We start from the raw sequence: 19,960 nt of genomic DNA, 5'->3' as shown, positions 1-19,960 counted from the left end.
CCTCTCTGAGACATCGGAGTGCCACAGGGCTCAGTCCTGGGCCTGTTCCTTTTTAACATATTCATAAGGGACTTGACCCGAGGGCTTCAGGGTAAAGTAACACTATTCGCTGATGACGCCAAACTATGTAATATAGTGAGTGAAAGAAATCTGCAGGATAGTATGACGCAGGATCTGCTTACGTTGGAAAACTGGTCCTCATAGAAACATAGAAATAGACGGCAGATAAGGGCCACGGCCCATCCAGTCTGCCCACCGCAATGACCCTTCCCCACCTAACTCAGTGAATAGATCCCACGTATCTATCCCATTTGGCCTTAAAATCAGGCACGCTGCTGGCCTCAGTGACCTGAAGTGGAAGATTATTCCAGCAGTCAACCACTCTCTCAGTGAAAAAGAATTTCCTGGTGTCACTGTGCAGTTTCCCTCCCCTGATTTTCCACGGGTGCCCCCTGGTTGCCGTGGGACCCTTGAGAAGGAAGATATCTTCTTCCACTTCAATGCGACCCGTGAGATACTTGAACGTCTCGATCATGTCTCCCCTCTCTCTGCGTTCCTCGAGTGAGTAGAGCTGTAACTTATCCAGCCTTTCCTCGTACGGAAGATCCTTGAGACCCGCGATCATCCGGGTTGCCATTCTCTGCACCGACTCTAGTCTCAGCACATCTTTTCGGTAATGTGGCCTCCAAAATTGCACACAGTACTCCAGGTGTGGTCTCACCATGGATCTATACAATGGCATAATGACTTCAGGCTTATGGCTGACGAAACTCCTGCGTATGCAACCTATGATTTGCCTTGCTTTGGAGGAAGCTTGCTCCACTTGATTGGCAGCCTTCATGTCCTCACTGACGATCACCCCTAGGTCACGTTCTGCTTCAGTTCTTGTTAGGATCTCGCCATTTAGGGTGTAAGTCTTGCATGGATTATGGCTGCCCAGGTGCATGACTTTGCATTTTTTGGCATTGAAGCTGAGTTGCCAGGACCTAGACCAGCGCTCCAGTAGTAGTAGGTCGTGCATCATGTTGTCGGGCATTGAGTTTTTGTCTGTTGTACTCTTGGCCACTACATTGCTTAGTTTGGCGTCATGGCAGCTGGGCTTAGTCCTCGACATGGCAGCTGGGCTTCAACGCTAAGAAATGTAAGGTCATGCATTTCGGCAGCGGTAATCCATGCAGAACTTACACCTTAAATGGAGAAACACTAGCTACGACTTCAGAAGAACGAGACTTGGGAGTAATCATCAGTGCAGACATGAAGGCTGCCAAACAGGTAGAGAAGGCCTCATCCAAGGCAAGGCAAATGATGGGATGTATCAATAGAAGCTTTGTCAGCTGCAAGCCTGAAGTCATAATGCCACTGTACAGAACCATGGTGAGACCTCATCTGGAATACTGTGTGCAATTCTGGAGGCCACATTACCGTAAAGACGTGCTTAGAGTTGAGTCGGTTCAGCGGATGGCCACTAGGATCTCTCGTATGAGGAAAGACTAAACGAATTACAGCTCTACACTCTAGAGCACAGGTGTCAAAGTCGGTCCTCGAGGGCCAGAATCCAGTCGGGTTTTCAGGATTTCCCCAATGAATCTGCATGAGATCTATTTGCATGCACTGCTTTCAATGCATATTCATTGGGGAAATCCAGAAAACCCGACTGGATTCCAGCCCTCGAGGAGGGACTTTGACACCCCTGCTCTAGAGGAACGCAGGAAAAGGGGGGACATGATTGAGACATTTAAATACATCACAGGGCATGTCGAAGGGGAAGACGACATCTTCTTTCTCAAAGGACCCTCGGTCGCAAGGGGACACCCGCTCAAACTCAGAGGAGGGAAATTTAATGGTGACACCAGGAAGTATTTCTTCACAGAAAGAGTAGTAGAACACTGGAACAAGCTTCCAGTGCAGGTGATCAAGGCCACCAGCGTGCTTGACTTTAAGAATAAATGGGACATCCACATGGGATCCTTACGAGGGTCGAAATAAGGAACTAGGACATTAGCACTCAGACTTAATGGGGGGGTCAGCAGAGTGGGCAGATTTGATGGGCTGTAGCCCTTTTCTGCCGTCATCTTTCTATGTTTCTATGTAACCAAATAGATGACACCATGACCTGTGTATTAAAATGTTCAGCTTGAGGTAGTGAGATTGCAACTATTCTAAAAGAAAATTGGAAAATCATAAAAACGAATCCAATTTTTGAGAACATGGATTTACGAGTCGCATTTTCAAGGGAAAGAAATCTCAGAGACATCTTATCTCCCACAGTATGCAACATGGATAATCTTATTGATAAGAATCTGTTACCAGCTGGATTTTTTAAATGTGGTAGATGTAACATTTGTACAATTACTATATCTCAAAAAGAATTTGTAAACCCAACAGATGGAAAAACATATTCTATAAAACACTTTTTGACCTGTTCCTCTGACCATATCATATACATCATCTCCTGTCCTTGTAACAAATTCTATGTAGGAATGTCAACTAGATCATTTAAAACAAGAATGACGGAACAGAAATCGAATTTGGAACGTGAGAGATTAAATGCTCCCTGCAAACAAATGCAGCATAAGTTTAATGATCTTAAGTGCTTTTGAATTGACAAGGAGACACAGAACATCCGGGGTGGAGATAGGCAAAGAAGACTTCTCCAATGGGAGACACGTTGGATATTTAGACTGGGCACTGTAAAACCTAGAGTTTGAATACGATCGTGGATTGGGGTTCATTTTTCTAAATACATTTTTTAGTTAAGTATTTTTTGCATTTTAGAATTGAATTTTTGTGAATCGCAATTTCTAGCATAGTAATAATAATAACTTTATTTTTGTATACTGCAATACCACAAAACAGTTCAGAGCGGTTTACAGGGTAAGAGACTGTACATTTACAGCGAAGTTATAGCATATCAGAAAACAGTTCAGAGCACTTTATGCAATGGAGGTGCAGTATTAAGTAAAATCACGCAGGCACTGAAACTTAATCTACAAAGTGAGTTCTTAAGCGCATGCGTTGGCGTTTGCTAGTTGTCAGCGCCATTTTGCTTCACAGTGAGTAACTCTATTTAATGTTTTTAGTATTATCTTCAAGGCATTATAGATATGTAACGTGTTATTTTATGAATTTGTTGTAGCTATAACTCGGGTGAAATGGGTCCCCGTTGGGCAGTATGAACTTGATCTTGCTACAACAACGATATCAGTTACCTTGAGATAAGTGCCGAACATTGTTCTTTATTTTGCACTAAGCAGTAGCACTTTTCTCACATCCATAGTGATTCTGAGCTCGATGAAAGATCCCCTCTCCTGCACAAGCTGACAAGAAACCGTTTAGGATTCAACAGCGCAGGCATCTGAGAGCACAGTGTTGAAGATTGTAGATAATCAAATATAGAAGTCTTGTTGTTTTGTTAATCTAGCGACTAAGTGGACTTGTTTCCATTGTGTTATAATTCAGTGTTTGCTCCTACATTTGAGACCACCTGGAATTCCCAGGTCAGCCCACAAATTTGCCACATCTTTTTTTGTGGTGGCTGGAAACGCTCTACCGTACCACCATTGGACACTGTTTTGGTAAAGCTGGACTATATTTGCTTGAAGTCCTATATATATGGTCGATTTGGGACTCATATTTGGAGTGACGAGCACAGTCATTGCATCACTGCTAGATTTCCTTCACAGCCTATTTAGTCAAGGTAAAAGTGCTCTTAAGCAGTGCCTTTGATTTGGTCGATCAAGCCATTCTGATTGAGTGTTTGGAGTCAATTGGCCTTTCAGGGTTTTTTGACTAAACGATCTTATCAAGTCTATAGTGATAATAAACAATCCAGCAGCTGGGTAAACTCTTGCGGAGTGCCGCAGGGCTCTCCCCTATCCCCAACATTGTTTAACATTTATCTCGCCTCACTAGGGAACTTATTGCAAAGCATAAAAGTCAAATTCTACATCTATGCAGACGATATCGCTATTGTCATTCCCCTTACATCCCTGTCATCAGAAACAAACAATCATCTGTCATTCATCCTGAAATAGATCGGATTATGGATGACTGAATTCAAACTAAAACTCAACTCAGACAAAACCAAATTTTTCTTAGCAAGCCCAAATGACAAAATTAAAGACTCAACAATTTTGGTGAATGGTCAGGCCTTCCCTATTGAAGATTCCTTAAAAATCCTGGGAGTGACTCTGGACCACCACCTTACCCTAAATATATACACGGATTTACTGGTTAGGAAATACCTCTCAACATTATTGGAACTCAGAACCATCAGAAAATATTTTGACGCAGTCTCATTCCACTTACTGGTTCAATCTTCCATTCTTAGCATACTTGACTACAGTAACAACATTTATTTGGGAACCTTAAAAAAAAAAAAAACCTCCAAAGACTCTGAATCATTCAAATTTCGGCAGTTCGACTGATTTTGGATTGAAAAAATGGGAACACATTAGCCCCTACTACCAAAAACTTCACTGGCTACCCCTGGAAGCACGAGTTTTGTTCAAATTTTTTTGCCTTTGTTATAAATCAATTTTTGGCCTGGCCCCTATGTACCTGGTTTCTGAATTTAATCTGGACAGTCCTATTAGGTCCACATGCAGAATTCACATGTTCACCTTCCCATCTTTAAAGTACTGCCACTACAAAAGATTCCTGGACAGAACTCCTGCCTCCCAGACAGTAAAATGGAATGACTGGCTGGGAAACATTATCATGCATTCCTCATCCTACTTCAATTTTAAAAAAGCAATAAAAACAAATTTGTTCAATCGATTGTAACCTAAAAATCTTAGAACGTATCACTACTCCCAACCTGTACCTTATATACGATGACTTTGTATTGTACTACTTCGCCTGATGAAGGAAACCTCAGAACCGTGTGTTCCCTGTGGGCTTTCCTGCCCTTCCATGTCCATAAATCTCCCCCACCTATAACAGTTCAATGAGGCAACAGCGGTTGCAGGAATTGCGAGAACTGGTCCACACTGACATCGGCGCTTACCAGCCTCAGCTAAAATCCACTTCCCCTTACTGTCTGCCAGTAAGAGACAGCAATTTAAGCTGCAACACAAGCAGGTGCTTTCTGATAGAATATCGAAGAAGGATTTCTTCCTCATGTTATGCAAGAACACAACACCTGACACCTTTTACAATTCTGCAAGATCTATTGCTATTCAATTACTTTTCAGTATGACTTACTTCAGAGCACTGACTCCTGGTCCTTTACAGGATCACTTCGAAATAGCTTGGCACAGAAGGCTCTTCCTAGGTTTTGCACAAAAGCTTTGGATCGTGTAAGAGTTTGTCACTGGTTTAGCTGGCCCTTTCCATGGGAGGAAGGGAAGTGTGAAAGAGGAGGATTTGAGCAGAGGATGGCACTGGCTCTCTTCACCTCAACATTTTAAGGATTATTACAAAGTACAACATTTGCAACTTTACTGACATCATGAAAATAAGAGGGCAAAAGGCTAGTAGATACAGAAACCCTACACATGCCAAAGCTACTAATGCACCTCATTCCTGCCCTGTGGTATCCTTTGTAGTACTCAAGCACCAAGACATCCATACACACAAACCCTACTAATGCACCTCATTCCTGCCCTACTGCTTCCTCTGCTGTTTCAGTACTGAGATGTCCACACATACGCCTAATTCCTGCCCTGCAACATCCTTTGTAGTACTCGAGCACCAAGACATCCATACACACAAACCCTACTAATGCACCTCATTCCTTCTCCGCAGCATTCATCACAATGAACATGCATGGGTTATCTCCACTGTATGCAAATCTAATGAATATTCATGCTGCATTTCCTGAAAAGCTGAGCAGATCCTCTGTGCGTATGCTGGACTTGCACCTGAGAAAGGATACAGTCTCTTCTCGGGCCTTAGCAATAACCAGGTTCTCCATCATTTGCCGCTGAAGGGAAAGGGTCTAAAAAGAAAAAGGCAACGGGCATGTTAGCAGTTCACCAGGATGGCATGGGATGGTCTCGCATCCGGTACATAACTTACTCCTCTCTCCCCTATTGCTTTTCTTTCTGAAGTAACAGAGAAGGTTCCAGCAAAGACTACACATTGTTGTACTGAGATACAGTTTACGTGGGGGATGCTGAAAAGTTCTCAGCCCAACCAAGCAACTTCCTGAATTCTGCCACTGTAGCTGAAAAGAGTGTTCTCTTATTTTGTTAGGTGCCAATCTGCAGAAATTAAATTCTCTGTTTTGACACTGTTTCAGATCATCAGCACCCCCTTGTATAAGACCCTTCTCATCTCAGTTCTGTTGATTTTACTCGTACTTGCCAAGGAAGTTTTCTGCAGAGCCTGCTTAGGGTTCAGACGAGCCAGCCGGGCCTCATAAGCTGCCTTCAGTTTCTGGTTTTGCCGTGAAGCCTCCTCTAATGGGGTCAGCTCCCTGGAAAGACACACAGAGCCAATTCTGCTACAAGGATTCACACCACCAAACATACAGTATTAGACCACGAGAAACACAAAGTGGCAGATCAATGGCAAGTGTAAATGGGAGTGCTGAAGTACGTGATTTACAGTATTTCTGTAAGTTATGTGCATACGTGCGAGACAGGTGCAGTTCTGTGCTCTCTTATTGAAGTCACTTATGTTACAGAACTGTCTTTTAACCACACTAGTACCAAGATTTATGGGCTCCTTTTACTAAGCTACGCTACTGGTTTTAGGGCGCCATCCTAGAGCTGGTCTTAGTTCCAGCCGCGTGCTAGTTTTCTGCATGTGCTAAAAACGCTACCGCAGCTGAGTCAAAGGAGTCCTATATGTTTATTTCTATGTAAACTATCCAACACTAGCACCAAATTCAAATGCAAATTGCAACATTATAACATTTTCTCTTACAGATAAACTTACTACCTTATCAATATAAAAAACTTTTTTTATGTTTTCTCCTGTCTGCACAAAGCAGCAACTGACCTAACACCGAACGCCATCGTTGAATGGCAGCGATGCAAGAGATAGTTGCTCCAGGGCCAGCATCTCCCCATCAAATCCAATCACTTCTGATCTCAAGGATCTACTTGAATGATAAGGGTACCACCATGGAGAGAGTTTAGGCAACGACAGAAATCAATTTAGACTGGGCCGGCAACCAATGCAATTTTTTTAAACCCTGGCGTTATATGTGCTGTTCATAACAAAATGAGCTGCCGTGATGATCTACGCCTCGCTTTAGCGATTCTGAGGTAAAGGGCGTTGTAATAATCTGACCTTGATAAAACCATCCCTTGCACAATAGTCCTGAAATCATGGGCTTCACATGCTTTTGTAGTTTTAACATTCTGACATTTCATAGTTAAACCCAAGTCTAACGGGTAAACTAACTCCCAATAGAGATTCAGGCCATAGTTTCTCACCACTCCTTCCAACACGCCTATCACTTAATGCATGGCTACTCCAGTCCTCTATCCTCCGCAAACATTGATTCAAATAGAAATGCAAATCTGATCATCAGCATATTGTGGGTAATGTACCTGCAACTGGTCAAAACACTTCTCCAATAGATGCCATATAAATATTAAAACAATAGCACTGACAAAGTCGACCCCCTAGGAACCCCCTCCCCACTGGGGCCTCTTTAGAAGCCATAAATCCATCATAGGTATTCCCAAATATGACTTAAACCACTGTAATACCTTACCCCCCATATCTAATCTTTCTAGTTTCCATAACAGAAGCTTTAAATTCACAGAGTCAAATGCACCAGACACATTAATAGAAACCGTACAGATGGCTGATAAAGTAACTGCTCTGAGCTCAGCGTCCTTTAGAGACTGCACAATACTTGATAACTTTTACAATTTGCAAGAACGATTGCTATTAAATTACTTTTCAGTAAAAAGAAATATGACCTTTACACCCCTAGACTAACTTCAAAGCACTGGCTCCTGTTTAAATAGCTTACTATCCTTTTACAGATAGAAACATGATGGCAGATAAAGGCCAAATGGCCCATCCAATCTGCCAGTTTTCCACCACTTCTTATCCACTAATATACCTAAAAAAATGTCTTGTCCCCCCCGTTTGGTTTTTTTTTACCGTGTTGGCTATTTTTTCTTCCATTTGCATCTTTGCTTTCCTGACTACTCAACCAGCTTCTCTTAACTTTTCCAGATATTTTTGCCTGTCTTCCTCTTTCTGCGATCTTTTGTAGTTTATGAAAGCTAACTTCTTCTTCCTTACCTTGCCCACTGCTTTCCATTATCTTTCTCAAATCTCCTCATTCCATATGCTCCACAGCAACTACTGACAGCTCCCTCTTTCCGTCACATCTGCTCCAGTGTTGTCGCACCTTCCCTTGAAATTCCAACCCTCTCTCTTAAACAGAGCTTCAAACCACACAAACCATAAAGGCGTACTTGCTTAATTAACCGTCTCTGCAAAACTGATTCTTTCTGATCTTCTCTTCTTATTAACTGCCAGCAATGCACACCTTGCCTTTTTGGCTTTTTCCTCCCTTTTTATTTTTCCAGATCCCCTATTACATTGTAATTTTTGTCCTTTTGTTTCTTTCTCTGCGTCTTCTATTTTTATTTATTGTTGTTTAAATCTTTATTGATTTTCAGACTTTGATAATGCAATACAATTGGTAAATCATAAATACTGTATGTAACGCACTAATAACTATACAATTATTACATTAATCATTTACTCCCATCCTCATCTTAATTATTAATACAATAGTACATATGTGATTTCAATATTATAAGTAAATATTTTAACTCCCTGCTTATTTATTGTTGTCTTTTTAATCTTGTGGTTTTAAACCCCTTTATTTTCAGTGGTATAGTGAGGGTAGGAGGTGGCGTCACACTCTCGCCCTCCATTCCCACCCCTGTACCTCTTTAAATCTTCGCAAGCACAAGAAGCTTCTCCGGCCTGCTGCTTGTACTGGCTTTCCCTCTGACATCACTTCCTGGCCCCACAACCCGGAAGTGATTGAAGAGGGAACCAGGCCAGCACGACCAGCAGACTAGAGTAGTTGCTTGCACTGGCAAAGATTTTAAAAGAGGTACATGGGGGTGGAGATGGGAGGGCACAAGCATGGCATGGATGGGAAGGGGGGCGGAGAGGTGTTGGCACCTCCACCAAGACGGCGCCCGGGGTGGTCTGCCCCCACCCTCCCTTACTACGTCACTATTTTAAATAATATTGTAAACCGGTAAGATATTTTATAATGATTCTGTTGTACATCAAATAAATTTGAACTTGAATTTTGTCAAAATGATATGGGAGACGTGAGGAATGGAATATTATGAGCTGCATTAAAGGCTGAGGCAAGGGGTGTTTTGATAAATGAGGGTTGAGAAAGAAGCAACTGTGGGAGCAGAGAGTACTGTTATTCAGGGAACAGCTGAAGTACTGGGAAAATTGCCCAGGGTCCCAAGGAGCAGCGAGAGATTTGAACTCACAACCTCAGGGTGCTGAGGCTGTAGCTCGAACCACTGCGCCACACTCGTGCTGTAAAAGAATGTTGCTCCCAACACGGTATTTCTTTCATCATATGCATGCTACTTGTGTGGAGAAGCCCAATAAAAGAGGAGAGGAACTGTGCCTGGCGCTTGCAGCTCCTCCTCCTGCCTGCGGCCACCGTTCTCCTTCCCTCAGCTAAGAGCCGACAGAGAGGAGAGCAGCAGCTGCCGGCTCAGCAAGTGGTTTGCCCCTCTGATTACTACAAACTCTAAGGATAGAAAAAGGTTAGATAAGTCAATCTCCCTCTTACATTTAGATGCGACGAAAAGATGAGCTCAGATTCTCCAAGCAGGGGAAGTCACTCCTGCAGTTCAATATGATGGAGTCTTGCTAACTTGTCCTTCCCTCCCCCTCATGATTGATTTTGGGAGGTACTACGTTTGACCATGTCACCCATAGATTTTTCATAGAAACGTAGAAACATGATGGCAGATAAAGGCCAAATGGCCCATCCACAGAAACCATTATCTCTAAGAGATCCCACGTGCCTATCCCAGGCTTTCTTGAATTCAGACACAGTCTCTGAATCAATCACCTCTTCCGGGAAACTATTCCACACATCTATCACCCTTTCTGTAAAAAAGTATTTCCTTAGATTACTCCAGAGCCTATCACCTCCTAACTTCATCCTATGCCCTCTTATTGCAGAGTTTCCTTTCAAATTAAAGAGACTCGACTTATGTACATTTATATTATGTAGGTATTTAAATGTCTTCTGCCTTTCCTCCAAAGTATATAGATTGGGATCTTTAAGTCAGTCCCACCCACCATTTTAGTAGCCTTCCTCTGGACCGACTCCATCCTTTTTATATCTTTTTGAAGGTGTGGCCTCCAGAATTGTACACAATATTCGAAATGAGGTCTCACCAGAGTCTTATTCAGGGGCATCAATACCTCCTTTTTCCTACTGGCCAAACCTCTCCCTATGTAACCTAGCGTCCTTCTAGCTTTCGCCGTCACCTTTTCAACCTGTTTGGCCACCTTAAGATCATCACATACCATCACACCCAAGTCCCGCTCTTCACCCCTAAACTGTACCATTCTCTCGGGTTTTTGCAGCCCAAATGCACGACCTTGCATTTCTTAGCATTAAATTTTAGCTGGCAAATTTCAGACCATTCTTCAAGCTTCACCAGGACTTTCAGGCTATTTATTTGGCCATACCTTGGCATTTGTCTCAAATATTCATTTTATACCATCCTCACTACTCCTTGAGATCCGAGACAGGCTTGTAGGTTTTCTGTTGATGAATTGCCACAGATATGATCTGCAGAAACTAGGGCCATGGCTATTTTGGTGGCAGGTCCTGTCCTTTGGAACAAATTACCTGATCATTTGCGGAGCAGGAGAGAATTGTGACAGTTTAAGACATTTTTTTAAACACATTTATTTATGAAAGCTTTTTGCTGAATGGATAGAAGGGGTTTTATGCTATACGGTAGCATACATGGATGATGTCGCTGGCTGTACTGGTGAAGTTTTTTAAAATGTATTTTAATGTTTTTATTTGTTTTAAAATGTGTGCATTCTTTGACTCACCTAGGTTTAGGTGGGCTACAAGTTGTTTTTAACTAAATAAACAAACAAATATCATAATAAAATGATATATAACACTAGAGTTGCCAAATTTTCATCCATAGAAGTGTATCTGGCATTGGCTGTTGAATAGTATTTATTCATTTTCAGTATTTAGACACCACTTATAGCCTATGTGGCTTACATTCAGGTACTCAAGCATTTTTCCCTGTCCTGGTGGGCTGACAATCTATCTAATGTACCTGGAGCAATGGGGGGATTAAGTGACTTGCCCAGGGTCACAGGGAGCAGCGTGGGATTGAACCCACAACCTCAGGGTGCTGAGGCTGGAGCTCTAACCACTGCGTCGTGTTTGATTTCTATCCTCTTTCTATGTATGCGTCCCCTGTGTTTATCCCACACCTGGCTGTTTTTGACTTCCTCACCTCTCCTGGAAGGGTGCTCCAGGCATCCACTACACACTTCTTGGTCACAATAGAGAAAAGAAATGTTTAACTATGAGTGTTATTCTGCTCAAATGTCACAAACATTCCCAGCCTACCCCAATGACAGGGGTGTTATCTACAAGTGGTAAATAAAGAGAGATGTAGGTGCTAGCTCCTACTTTCTCATCACCTATACATTATCCTGGCAGACAGTGAAGCAAGCAGAAAAGCATAGCCACACTCACCATCACCAAAGACTTCTTACTTTTTAGCACTGTGGTCCTCAGCTTCCTGAAGTTTCTGAAAGATTTCTGGGGATGGAAAGGACGAGAGCCTCCCTCCCTCATCGGACAGGACCTGCAAATGTTTAGAAGTCCAGGTAGCATGGGAAACCTTGGGGACAGTGGACTTCCCTGGGACCCTCCCTATAGGGAGCAAATTATAATACATAAAAAGTCAGTTTTAGATGGAAAACAACAGAGCCCAACACCTCCCGGCAGGCTCAAATCAGTCCCTGCATCTCTAGCACAAAATAACTAGCTGAATAAATATTTAAAAAGCATTGCAGGATATTAATATTAACGGAAGGATTCTGGATGCAGCTGAAGGCAGATAATGGGATTCACGCTATTTCCTACTTCTCAGCAGAACAAAGCAGCCACTCCAGACACTCATTTATAGCAAACTATTTATTAAAACACGCAGTACAAAAACAGACCATTCATCAGACAATATCTAACTAACCCAAGAAATACTCATAAACATAAGAAAATAAATAGAAAATAATGGAGCACAAATGGTCAAATATCAATTAACATTTTTATTGAACTTACTGTGCTTCTATCTTTGACTATGAGTTGGCTCTATCAACCTTTAAAAACAAACAGGTGCTTATTCCATTTACTGAGCGATTATTGCATTTGGGTTATATGTTCCTGAGCTGCAACTTGGACAACCTGGATGAAATTTAGAAACCATCCCATATCCTGAAAAGCAGCAATTAATGGGGTTTTGGATTACAGATTCTCTCCGTTTTACAGTAACCAGCAGGCAGCAATTACGATGCTGTCAAGGAGATTAGCCTGGGAAGGTGTAGGTGATATTTGGAGAACATTTCTAAGCTAGTCTGCCAATCTGTCTCTCCTGCCACTAGATCCCCCACCCAGGTACAGAACAACTGAGACCAACCTATCTTGGCTACTGTAGAGTTAACTCTTTCAAGACACTGTCCTGCCAGCTTCAGCATGCGTGAGGTGTCGGGCAACACCACCATGGGCCCATCTTCAGGAGAGCAAACAAACAGAAAAGTGAAATTTAGTTCCAGAGTGAAAAGACTTTATTCATAATAAAAGTTAGATAATGCCGAGCTCAAGATCCTCAAGCAATTTCAGTGAAACTTGTGCTAGCGTAACAGTACCGTGAACTGAGCCAGGAACAGAAACGCAGCACAAGCCACAAACAAAAGAGGCATAACTTTGTACCTTTTGATGCTGCTTCTTCCAGTAAGACCTGAGATATATAATTGATACTCTTCAGGTATTGGGTGTAAGCCTCCTATTGAGGGAGGGAGAGAAAAACCAGGAAAATCAGTACCATTTGAGAAGTGATAATCCCAGAGCACCGCATCATGGTGAGAATTTTTAAAACAGTCCTTTGATATCAAAATGCTGAAATATTTTAACACCAACCCACTTTCTCCAGAATGCTTTTATGTTTTGCTTACATATTCAGATATTGGTCATAGTTTGCTCATTACTGATCTGAAGAAGGGAAGCTAATCAATATATATATTAAAATTAGTCCAATAAAAAGGTATCATCTTTTTTGTTGTTCTTTTATTTCTATTTATTACCCCCAGACAAAAGAAAGGACTATGTAATATATTAGCAGGTAAATACCATTGGATGATCTAGGCCAGTGTTCTTCAACCTTTTGACACCTATGGGCTGGTGGAAATAAAATAATTATTTTGTGGACCGGCAGTTGAAGAACACTGGGCTAAGTCATAGAAACATAGAAAGATGACGGCAGAAAAGGGCTATAGCCCATCAAGTCTGCCCACTCTACTGACCCAGAGCCCGCCCCCATAATAGTACTAATTGTAACACCATTTTTTCCATTCATTTTTCATATATACACACAATAGAATTGTATTAACAACACATAATGGTTATCCATAAAATTAAAATACACAAAGCACACTGTATGCCTTTCAACATTCATTCCTACCAGAAAATAGATAACCCCATGCAAATGTAGGACCAAAAACTAAAAGTACTAATATTCACAAATAAACCCTAAGATGCAAGACTCTGCGAGCGGTACAACCCCAGAGGAAAAGAAACAAATGCATTTCCTCCTGAACAGAAAAATCAATCACTAAATAAAAAAATAAAAGCATTCCCCCTACCGTTGTTGGCTCTCCCCTCCATGTTGTGCCTTGCCTTCTGTCCTGCCGGTCCACGGTGCAATCAACGCGGCATCTTCGGGCCCGCTCCCTGAGTGCTGCATTGCACAAAGCTGTGGACAGCGGCTCCTCGCTCGTGTCCCTCACCTCACCTGGAAGCCTTCCCTCTGATAATGCGATATCAGAGAGAAGGTTTCTGGTTCAGGCGCAGGACACGCAGAGAAGCCTCTTCCCACGGCTTTGTGCACTGAAGCATTCAGGGAGCTGCCCGAAGACGCCGCGTTGATCGCATTGTGGACTGGCAGGAAGAACACTGTCTTCTGCCTCATGGATGTGCTGGCCCTGTGGACCGGCAGAAAATTTCTATGGACCGGCGGTTGAAGAACACTGATCTAGGCTAAAGGGAACAATCTGATTAGCTACTCATATTTCAGCATGTTGGAGCCAACATTTGTATCTTATCCTCAGGATGGCCACAAGAACAAATTATTCCAGTCCTGGATTTACCTTATTGTATACTGAAGGAACTTATAAACCTATGTTTTCTGCTGTTAGAATTGCACAGAGACCAGCATTCAGTGGTGAATGGACGACATTTGTAAAAGTATGTGAAGACATGAGAGGTCAAGTTCTGACCTTTGACCTTCTGACAGATTTATGTTGTAGGTGAGTTAATTAAGTATAATATTACTATAAACCATTTTCCTGAGTGATATGGAAATCACAATTTATAACATTATATAATGTAACTGCAAAGTTTGTATTTGGAATAGAGGATCTGGGTTTTGGCTCTCTCTTTCTCCCAGCACTGTCCTATTTTGCTACGATCACTGGTTATTAATAGATGGGAATCTAGAGACCTTGAACTGGACTATATCAGGTGCCCAGAAATACTGGTTACAGCTTGGTAAGAAATGTCTGGTTCCTTCAATGCCTCCGAGTACCTAAATACTAACATAAATAAAAGAAAATGTTCCTCCTGTTAGTGCAAAGGTAATAACTTTGAAAGAGATTTCTTTGACTGAATCACTTGGCCAAGTATGTTTGCTATTTCAGTTTCACGGCTGGGAATATTTTTGTTTTAACCTCAGTGTTTCACTCTGTGGGTTAGTTTGGGGATATTCTTTTTTTCCTGTTTGGGGCAGTTTCCAGGTCTGTTATTTCAAGAACTGGATTTTTCTCAAGAAACTTACTGTGATGATCAGAACTTCAACAGTCTTTATGATATGAATTCAAGTGCAAACTATCTGCCGCTCTAACAAATACTTTAAGTTATTTGAACATAAATGCACTATATTTAATAAATATCATCAACACGCAAAGTCAGAGTTAGAACCAAACATGAGCCCATCATATACTTTCTTGCACGGCTTGATTTAATTGTTGAGCAATATTTTTCTTTGATGAAACATTTGACCTTATCAATTCAATAACATCAAATCTCTGCTACAGACAAACAGGGCCATACTGTCACCTTATACAGATGAAAAGCAGCAACTTAAAACAAACTAGCATGCCAACAAAAAGGTCCTTGTGCCAACCCTAGCAGCTTAGTCTTCCTGAGCTCAAGACAACCATTTTACAAGTATCCAAAGGAAGCCCTGTCATTGTGGGACTCCCAGGGGCAGGAATCTGCCACAATAGGGTCTGAGAGGAGTCACTGGGGGAGGGCTCCCAGGAGCAGGGACCTGGAGTCTGAGAGGAGTCACTGAGAGAGGGGGCTCCCGGGGGCAGGGACACAGCTACAGCTGAGTCTGAGGGAAGTGACTGAGTGGGGAGCTCCCAGGGACAGGGACCCTACCACAGTCTGGTCTGAGAAGAGTCACTGAGGGAGGGGGCTCCCATGGGCAGGGAAACAGCTACAGCTGGGTCTGAGGGAAGTGACTGAGTGGGGAGCTCCCAGGGACAGGGACCCTACAACAGTCTGGTCTGAGGGAAATGACTGAGTGGGGAGCTCCCAGGGACAGGGACCCTACCACAGCCTGGTCTGAGGGAAGTGACTGAGTGGGGAGCTCCCAGGGACAGGGACCCTACCACAGCCTGGTCTGAGGGAAGTGACTGAGTGGGGAGCTCCCAGGGACAGGGACCCTACCACAGTCTGGTCTGAGGGAAATGACTGAGTGGGGATCTCCCAGGGACAGGGACCCTACCACAGTCTGGTCTGAGGGAAATGACTGAGTGGGGAGCTCCCAGGGACAGGGACCCTACCACAGTCTGGTCTGAGGGAAGTGACTGAGTGGGGAGCTCCCAGGGACAGGGACCCTACCACAGCCTGGTCTGAGGGAAGTGACTGAGTGGGGAGCTCCCAGGGACAGGGACCCTACCACAGCCTGGTCTGAGGGAAGTGACTGAGTGGGGAGCTCCCAGGGACAGGGACCCTACCACAGTCTGGTCTGAGGGAAATGACTGAGTGGGGAGCTCCCAAGGACAGGGACCCTACCACAGCCTGGTCTGAGGGAAGTGACTGAGTGGGGATCTCCCAGGGACAGGGACCCTACCACAGTCTGGTCTGAGGGAAGTGACTGAGTGGGGAGCTCCCAGGGACAGGGACCCTACCACAGCCTGGTCTGAGGGAAGTGACTGAGTGGGGAGCTCCCAGGGACAGGGACCCTACCACAGCCTGGTCTGAGGGAAGTGACTGAGTGGGGAGCTCCCAGGGACAGGGACCCTACCACAGTCTGGTCTGAGGGAAATGACTGAGTGGGGAGCTCCCAAGGACAGGGACCCTACCACAGCCTGGTCTGAGGGAAGTGACTGAGTGGGGATCTCCCAGGGACAGGGACCCTACCACAGTCTGGTCTGAGGGAAGTGACTGAGTGGGGAGCTCCCAGGGACAGGGACCCTACCACAGCCTGGTCTGAGGGAAGTGACTGAGTGGGGAGCTCCCAGGGACAGGGACCCTACCACAGCCTGGTCTGAGGGAAGTGACTGAGTGGGGAGCTCCCAGGGACAGGGACCCTACCACAGCCTGTTCTGAGGGAAGTGACTGAGTGGGGAGCTCCCAGGGACAGGGACCCCGTCAGACTACGTCCTACCTGAGGACGGTTGCTGCTGTCAAAGAGGAGGGCAGCGTTTGCCAGCTTCATGGCTTGTTGCAGGGGTTTCAAAGCCGCGTCTCCAGCCGGGGTCGCGGCCATTGCAACTCCGCCTTCCCGGAACTCTCTCTCCACGGCAGTGGGCATAGGGGGAGCAGCCTGCAGGCACCGGAAGTCTTTCAAGCCGGATCGTATTCGGAAAGGACGCTGAAACGACGAAATGCCGGCTTTTCTTCTGCGCATGCGCCACCCAGGACTACAGTTCTCGGAGGGTTTCGCGCTAGTCGCGGCTCGCGGTCGACGTTTGCGTGACGCAGAGACGTCATGAGTTGGGAATTCTCATTCAAGAAAGAGAGGGGGGGGTGGCAGAAGGGTTGAGCTCTGCTCCCTCTGTTTGTTGGGTGAACAGGAGCTGTGATACAACCCCCAAGACTAGTGTGACCATATGGCTTCAGAAAAAAGGGGACGGATAGAGACATCCGGGTTTTACTTCCACTGAAAGCAATAGAAGTAAGAACAGATTGAGACATCTTGGTTGCTTTCAATGGAAGTAAAACCCATGTCTCAATCCGTCCCCTTTTTTCTGGAGCCATATGGTCACACTACCCAAGGCCCAGGCGCCACCATCACTCCTTCCCTCTCTCAGGGGTCTCAGAGTCCCTCCTTGAAGGCCGCAATCCAGTTGGGTTTTCAGGATTTCCCCAATGAATATGCATGAGATCTATGTGCATGCACTGCTTTCAATGCATATTCATTGAGGAAATCCTGAAAACCCGACTGGATTGCGGCCCTATCTGGACCCCCTCCCTGGCACAGCTCCAGAGGTGCCAAGTTAAGCCAGGCCTGGTTGGGGGGGAAGGGTTCAGATTGAAAGGTCACTTGGACACACAAAGTCAGAGGCGTGAAGAAAGTATAAGAGGTTTATTACAGCATACCAGACTCTAGTGCAGTTAACAGCCTGCCTATTAGAGTGTTAGAATCAGGAAATGCATAGACTTTTATGCCCTTTTCACTAAACATATGCAAACTTAATATATGCAAAAACTACAATTTGTATTTGTTACTTCTATAACTTTTCTACAATTATTATTGGTCCTAGGCCAGCACTTATGATAGGTTCAGGGATACAACTTATAGTCCTATAGGAAACTAGCTCATTTCTCTGCTTATCTAAATCTTACAGGTCTAAATGTTACATGTACAGAAGGGCAGGGTACATCATGGCTCAAACTCTTATCTATTTACTTACAATGTGGTAAGGTAGGGACATACATTTTAGGCAGATGAGGTCAGTAGATTGTACACTGTTTTCAGCTATGTAGGCCAGAGCAATATTTTAAACAACAGTTAACCATTTCATGACCCTACAAGGTTACATCCCAAAGCAGTGTGGGATTTGTAGTCCCAGAGTCTCAACCCAGGTCCCATGATTAGGATTGCCATATGGCTCCAGAACATGTGGACTTAGTATGTCTACAGATGGACATAGGTCTCAGACTACAGGTACATCCTGATCTTCTCTCTCAGGGCCCAGTGGTCATAGTAGATCTGGATCGCTTGGCATGTCTGTTGAGAGTGCGGCAGTAGAGCACAAAGGATGCTCAGAAGTAGTTACTTCTACTCTCCTCAGAGCCAAAAAGCCTACAATGGTCTCCGCTTACACTAAAACACAGGAGACATTTCAGCACTGGTGCAAGAAAGAAAAGGTGAAGCCATTTACTGCTCTGATCTCAGTGGTGCTGGCTTTTCTCCAAGCAGGTCTTGACAAAGGTCTCGCAGGTGCATAGTTCAAGGTCTAAGTGGCATACCTTTCATGTTTCAGATCCCAAGAATGCAAAGCTCCCCTGGCTTCTTATCTTGACAAAGCCAGATTCCTGAAAGGGGAGCTAAGGCTCAGACCACCAGTAAAACAACTGTTTCTGACGTGGAACCTAAACGTGATCTTACACAAACTCAGTCAGACTCCATATGAGCCTATTCAAGAAGCATACTGATGGATCTTACTGTCAAGACTGTTTTCTTCATGGCCCTTATGTCAGTGAGAAGAGTCTAGGAACTACAAGTACTGTCTTGCAGGGAGCCCTTCCTCAAGATCACGGAGGCAGGAGCTTCCTTGCATATAGTCTCATCAATTTTGCTGAAGGTTGTATTGGCTTTCCATGTCAATCAAGAAGTAGGATTACCAGTGTTCCACTCCACAGGGTCAAAGAAAAAGGACCAGATTCTGAGAAAGCTGGATGTGAGGAGAGTCCTACCTTATCTAGAGATTACTAATGAATTCCAACTGACCATCTGTTTGTGCTCACCAGTCAGACTAGACACGGCAGACCGGCGTCCAAGGCTAACATTTCAAGATGGATATGCATGACCATCCCGTCAGCATATATGGCAAATAGTTGTTGGTCTCCTTGAAGGCATATTCAACAAGAAATGTGGCTTCTTTGTGGGTGGAAGCTCGACCAATTTCACAAATACAAGGAGATTTGTAAGGCAGCGACCTGATCCACACTGCATATGATCTTCAAGTTCTATAGAGTGGATGTGGCAGTATGGGAGAACACAGTCTTTGGGTCCTCAGAGTTATGAGCAGGTGCAGAGGTCCCACCCTAGATTTCTGGGACTGCTTTTGTATATTCCTACTGTCCAGAATAACACACCTGTTGCACTAGAAAAAGAGATTAGGTTCTTACCTTGCTAATATCTTTTCTAGTAGATAGGTGTGTCAGTCTGGAACCCCGCCCTGTCAGTTAGTTCTCCTGCCTCAATAAAATATTCCCTTTGTTGGCAGAGTTGCCAAAACCCTATCAGCCGAAGACATCTCCTGCCTGGGTCACACCTGCAGTAGCACTTCAGCAAACGTGCTTCGGCTGCTAATGCTGGCTTTCTTTGCATGCTCAGTTAGACTTGAAATGAGCATTTGACACTGGTGGCTGAAGAGCACCTATTGAATTAAATGATGCTGCAAGTGTGACTCAGACAGGTACTGTCTCTGGCTGGCAAGGCTTGGCAACCCCACCAGCCATTAAAGCCTAGGAGGCCCAGGCCAAAACACA

The 19,960-nt window shown here is 44.1% G+C and overlaps 1 protein-coding gene across 3 annotated transcripts in view; it reads right to left on the bottom strand.

Annotated features, from left to right (window-relative positions):
• The window catches only part of VPS9D1 (VPS9 domain containing 1), a 77,651-nt gene extending 60,456 nt beyond the window's left edge, over positions 1-17,195 (bottom strand). The window contains exons 1-6 of one of the 3 annotated variants that reach the window (XM_033943423.1): positions 16,908-17,195; positions 12,947-13,019; positions 12,654-12,746; positions 11,731-11,890; positions 6,310-6,421; positions 5,879-5,941 (exon numbers count right to left, since the gene is read on the bottom strand). In XM_033943423.1, coding sequence (XP_033799314.1) covers positions 5,879-5,941; positions 6,310-6,421; positions 11,731-11,890; positions 12,654-12,746; positions 12,947-13,019; positions 16,908-17,150 — 744 coding nt within the window. In that variant the 5' untranslated portion in view covers positions 17,151-17,195. The remainder of the gene's footprint in view (positions 1-5,878; positions 5,942-6,309; positions 6,422-11,730; positions 11,891-12,653; positions 12,747-12,946; positions 13,020-16,907) is intronic. The other 2 variants (XM_033943421.1, XM_033943422.1) reach the window with 2 other exon arrangements.
• Between the last annotated feature and the right edge of the window lie 2,765 nt (positions 17,196-19,960).

The sequence above is a fragment of the Geotrypetes seraphini genome, chromosome 4 (assembly GCF_902459505.1).
Source record: "Geotrypetes seraphini chromosome 4, aGeoSer1.1, whole genome shotgun sequence".
NCBI lineage: Eukaryota > Metazoa > Chordata > Amphibia > Gymnophiona > Dermophiidae > Geotrypetes > Geotrypetes seraphini.
The sequence above is the reverse complement of the archived record's forward strand: the minus strand, read 5'-3'. Positions and strand labels throughout refer to the sequence as shown.